This window comes from Thalassophryne amazonica, chromosome 2 (genome assembly GCF_902500255.1).
Source record: "Thalassophryne amazonica chromosome 2, fThaAma1.1, whole genome shotgun sequence".
Classification (NCBI taxonomy): domain Eukaryota; kingdom Metazoa; phylum Chordata; class Actinopteri; order Batrachoidiformes; family Batrachoididae; genus Thalassophryne; species Thalassophryne amazonica.
Window position 1 is genome coordinate 137,192,885 of NC_047104.1, and position 5,123 is coordinate 137,198,007.

Consider the following 5,123-nt stretch of genomic DNA (forward strand, 5'->3'; position numbering starts at 1 on the left):
CTTAACGCAACCCTGGGAATGTACTTGTTATTATTACACTGATAGCACAACTTTGTTTTTGTAGCCACTAACGACTGGGAGTGAAGCATGCTGGGGTCAGTTTGAACTGGGAGTGAAGAGCTGGAGGTTATTTTGACCTTATGCTGTACAAATGCTTACTGTACAAAACAGGACACTCCAAGCTTTTGCAGAACAGATGATAAGTGCAATCAGAGGAGCCTGCAAGAACGGGATGTGCTGACCTTCAATGATAAGATTAAACAAAAGGAACCGTTTCTCCACACAGCTGCAACCATTGGCATACGTGCCATGAGATGTTTTGTATTACGGAAGGAAACTTGTCATGCGATGTTCCCCCCACCTTCAGGACAAGTTTCACAATGTGGGTAGGGCTTCTCCTAATAAAAAGAGTGAGCATGCGCAGCAGTCCTCAGTGCTCTCAGTGGTACCACGTGTACGGACTGTCTGCACTCCTCGCGAGCTAAATTTGACTTTCTGTCTCACTGGTGTTTCTTGACTCTGTTTGTCTTATCAAGGTTTTAAGAATGTTTGGAGGAGTAAATACCCAACACCTTCACTGCGCATGTGTCTGAGACTGACTCTCTGAGTCTGACTCTCTACACCAGGGGTCGGCAACCTTTTTGGCTGAGAGCCATGAAAGCGTCATATTTCAAAATGTATTTCCATGAGAGCCATATTATATTTTGACACTAAATACCACTGAATGCGTGCATTTTAGAGTAAGACTAACAATTTTAGAGCATAATAAACCTCTGAAGCTAATCAATAATAAATAAATTACTTCTTACCTTTAATGCGGCTTCTGGTGCTGCATAGTTTTGCTAATGGCTTTGAAGTCCCTCCAAGTCTTCATTAAGTGTCTTGAACTTATTTACCCACATTTCTGAGGCCTTCAGATCAGCAACTTCGATCTCAAAATCTCTGATGGAGACACCGGGAATGTAAATCAGGTCGGCTTTGTCCACTTCCCTCTCGTGTGGATGAGTGATGAACTTAAAAAGACGAGTATGCTCACGAAATTCTCCAAAGCGAGCTTTGAATGACTGCAGGAGATCAGATGTGAAGCCAGCCAGCTGCTGGATATCAAGATGTTGAGTGGGGTCACTTGCTGCGCATACATCTTTAAATTCTCGCAGTTTTTCGAAGTGGAGTAAACGATCCGTTTCAATGTCCTTAATGAAGAGTTCCAGTTTGTTTTCAAATGCAAACACTGCTTGCTGAATAGTTAAGACTGTGTTTCCAACACCTTGCATTTTAACATTGAGCTGGTTCAGATGTTCAGTCATGTCAACAAGATAGAAGAACTTCAGGAGCCACTCGGGGTTGGCTAGCTCAGGATGCTCAACATTTTTCATTTCGAGAAAAGTTCGGATTTTTCTCAGGCAAGCCGCAAAACGGCTGAGCACCTTCCCTCTCGACAGCCAACCCACATTGCTGTGCAAAAGCAGACCGGGATAACTATTCCCAACTTCATCCAGCAGTGTTTTAAATTGGCGACCATTTAATGCTCGGGCAGCAATGAAGTTGACCACCTGAATGACCAGCAACATCACCTCACCAAGCTGCTCGCCACACATTTGAGCACAAAGCGCCTCCTGATGTAGAATGCAATGAAAACGTAAGATGGGTCTATTTTCATGTTCACGAAGAAGCGCTACAAATCCTTTGTTTTTCCCCACCATACAAGGAGCGCCATCAGTACACACCGAAATAAGTTTATCCATCGGTAGCTTTTTTTCATCAGCAAACTCGATGAAAGACTTGAATAAATCCTCCCCTCTTGTAGTCCCTTTCATTGGCAAAACAGCCAGACTTTCCTCACGGAGTGTGTCACCGACAGCATACCTGGCAATGATGCTGAACTGGGATAAGTGGCTTACGTCTGTTGACTCATCCAAAGCGAGGGAAAATAATGGCGCTGCATTTATATCCTTCACTTGTGTTTCCTCCACTTGATTTGCTATCATGATGGTACGATCGTGAACAGTTTTTGCTGACAGAGGCATGTCTTTGATTCGTCTGATTATCTTATCTTTATCCGAAAAGTCATCAAAAAGTTCATTGGTGACGTCAAGTATGAATGTTTTGGCATACTCGCCATCAGTGAAAGGCTTTCCGTTCCTCACTATTGCTAAAGAACCAGCAAAGCTAGCGGAATTCCAATCACCTTGCTGGGTCCACACACGGAGTTGCTGTTGACTAGCTTGCACACTGCACATTAGCTCTTGGTAGGCCTTCTTCCTGCTGTCCCCCACCGGATATTTCAATGCAAACGTAGCATGGCGTGTGTCGAAGTGCCGCTTTATATTGGACCGTTTCATCGACGAAATTTTATCATTGCAAATTAAGCACACCGCAGAACCTGCTCTCTCCACAAAGGCGAATTCCTCTGCCCATTCCGGCTGACATTTACGGTACTCTTCATCCTTTTTTTTTTTTTCTTTTAGCCATGTTCTTCGTGTTTGCTCTACAAAAGCTAGCTTTAAACAGAATAAACAAAATGGAGGGAAGGTTACTTCTTGACCTCACACTGACCTGTGTAGGTCACACATTATCCAATAAAATTAGAGTTTTGATGTTGGACCCGCCTGTAACATCAAGGACAGCTGTGATTGGCTCTAGCCACACACAACCTTCAACAGGAGTGGTAGAAAACAGGTGGATTAAAATGCACGATGCATTTTTTTTTTTTAAGGATTTCTCCGAGAGCCAGATGCAGTCATCAAAAGAGCCATATATGGCTCTAGAGCCATATATGGCTCTAGAGCCATAGGTTGCCGACCCCTGCTCTACACCCGAAGTGATCAAAGGGAATAATATGATTATTAACCATTACGTGACAATGTAAAACCTCTTAAATCATTCTAAAGTCAGTTTTAAACAGAAGCGAGGTGATAATCAGTAAATCGCTACTGATGCACTGAATTGACATAGTGGCAACAGCAACATATCAGACTCAGACGTGCTGCTGTGGCACCCTGATCGACCCCCGTCTTTTATTATGAAATAATGCTGAATTTGTGGAAAAGATAATTGTACCAAAGCTTCAGATATCTGTCGCTGAGTTAGATGATGAATGGAGTGCAGTTTTAAAGAGAAACAAGGTGATAATTGGTGAAACACTGCCAACGCTCAGAAGTGACACTTCTGACGATCAGAAATGATGCATGCGCAGTGAAGGCAGGGCGGACTGAGGTTTAGGGGGGAACCGTTCAATCGGCAATACCGGCAGGCCAGAAGGACTGCTTTCTCAGTGTGGCTGAGACAAAAACTCGGGTGTGGGAGGAGTTTGGAGAGGCCATGGAGAATGACTTTTGGACAGCCTCAAAGCAATTCTGGCAAATTTTCAGGAAATTCAAGAAAGGGAGGCAGTCCTTAGCCCAGGCTGTCTTCAGCAAGGGAGGTGAGATGCTAAAATTGACTGAGGATTTTGTCAGGTGGTTAAAAGAACACTTTGAGGATATTCCCAACCCTACTGGCCTGTCCTCCATTGAGGAAGCAGGGATGAAAGACTCAGGCAGCAATGGTAACATCAACCTCGTGGAAATCATTAAGGTAGTCAAAAAATCCTCGGTGTTAAGCCGACAGGGGTGGACGAGAATTGTCCTGAGATGCCGAAGCCTCTGGATGTTGTTGGGCTGTCACAGCTGACATGCCTATACAATGTTGCAAGGGTCATTGTCCTGCTGAAAGATGAACCATCACTCCAATCTGAGGTCAAGAGCGCTCTGGAGCAGGTTTTCATCCCTGCTCCATCATACAATGGATGTCTCTGTACATTGCTGCATTCATCTTTGCCTCAATCCTGACGAGTCTCCCAGTTCCTGCTGCTGAAAAACATCCACACAGCATAAGGGTGATTCTTTAACTACGGGCACTATTGGCCTTGTAAATGTAATTTCCACCACACCATTGCCTTACAATATAAAGCGCCTTGGGGCAACTGTTTGTTGTGATTTGGCGCTATATACATGTGCTCTGATGTCACTGTTTATCTCCATAGAAACTACCCAAACAATCTTTCATACAAACTGTTTAAAGGGACATTACAGTGTTGTGGTGGAAATTACGGCAATAGTGTGGGACGACTACATTTTGTTTAAAAAAAATCACAACAGTTGTATGACATTGAATACCCCAATTATGTTTTGATTATTTTACTGATATTTTATTCAGAGATATTTTAAAACATTAGAAAAAACGTTTCTTTACCATTTATTTTTATCATTGAAGAGCAAAAGTCTGGGTGTGGGACAAGCACAAAACGGCAATATTTGCATATAATGATGCTGAAAAAAGGTGAAAAAGTCATAGACTACTAGAACAAATTTCTTAACACACTTTCATTGTAAAGATAACTATAAAAGTGTGAAATTTCCCCTTTTTTCTGTTTTTCATACAATATGCTCAAAGGACATAATAAGTGCCCATAGTCTAAGAATCACCCATAAATGTCTGGAAATCTCATCTCATCTCATCTCATGCTGCCACCACAATGCTTCACTGTAGGATGGTTATTGGTTTCCTCTAAACATGACGCCTGGCATTTGTGCCAAAGAGTTCCATTTTTGTCTCATCAGACCAGAAAATTTTGTTTCTCGTGGTCTGAGAGTCCTTCAGGTGCCTTCAGGTGTATTTCAGGTGTCATACAAACCAATCTCTTGTGATATTTTGATGTGTCATGCTGGAGAGGACATTATTAATTATTTAAGGTTGTTGTTTTATTTCCCACAGACATAATGATATCATCGAAAACCCTGCCATCATGTAATTAAAATTCGCAAAACCTAAATTTCCTCCCATTGTTCCAAACTAAAATAAAATGTCACTAGCGCATTGCCCATGGAGATCCATGGGCTCGAGATTGGGTAGTGTTTATAAAATCGGTAGCTGACATTTTTCAAAGGTGGTACTAAATTAAGCAAAGCTTGTACAATAAGTTGGAATGGTGTGTGAGTCCAGAATATTTTTAGAAACTTAGATCTCAACAATTTTTAGAAGAGGAACCAACCATGTTATTTCCTGTTAATTACGTAATTCTTTAATGTTAATTTGCTGGTTTAATGTATTTAGAAATTGTTTAGGTTCTTGTTTTCATATAA

General features: G+C 41.9%; 1 protein-coding gene across 1 annotated transcript; it reads right to left on the reverse strand.

Moving 5' to 3' along the window:
- Positions 1–842: 842 nt before the first annotated feature.
- LOC117504264 (zinc finger BED domain-containing protein 5-like) lies at positions 843–2,342 on the reverse strand. Its single transcript, XM_034163692.1, has one exon. The coding sequence runs from the start codon at positions 2,340–2,342 to the stop codon at positions 843–845; it is 1,500 nt and encodes a 499-aa protein (XP_034019583.1).
- Positions 2,343–5,123: the final 2,781 nt, after the last annotated feature.

What these genes read in the sequence shown, in the direction of transcription:
- LOC117504264 (XM_034163692.1), bottom strand. Translation starts at nt 2,342, where the DNA reads ATGAAACGGTCCAATATAAAGCGGCACTTCGACACACGCCATGCTACG.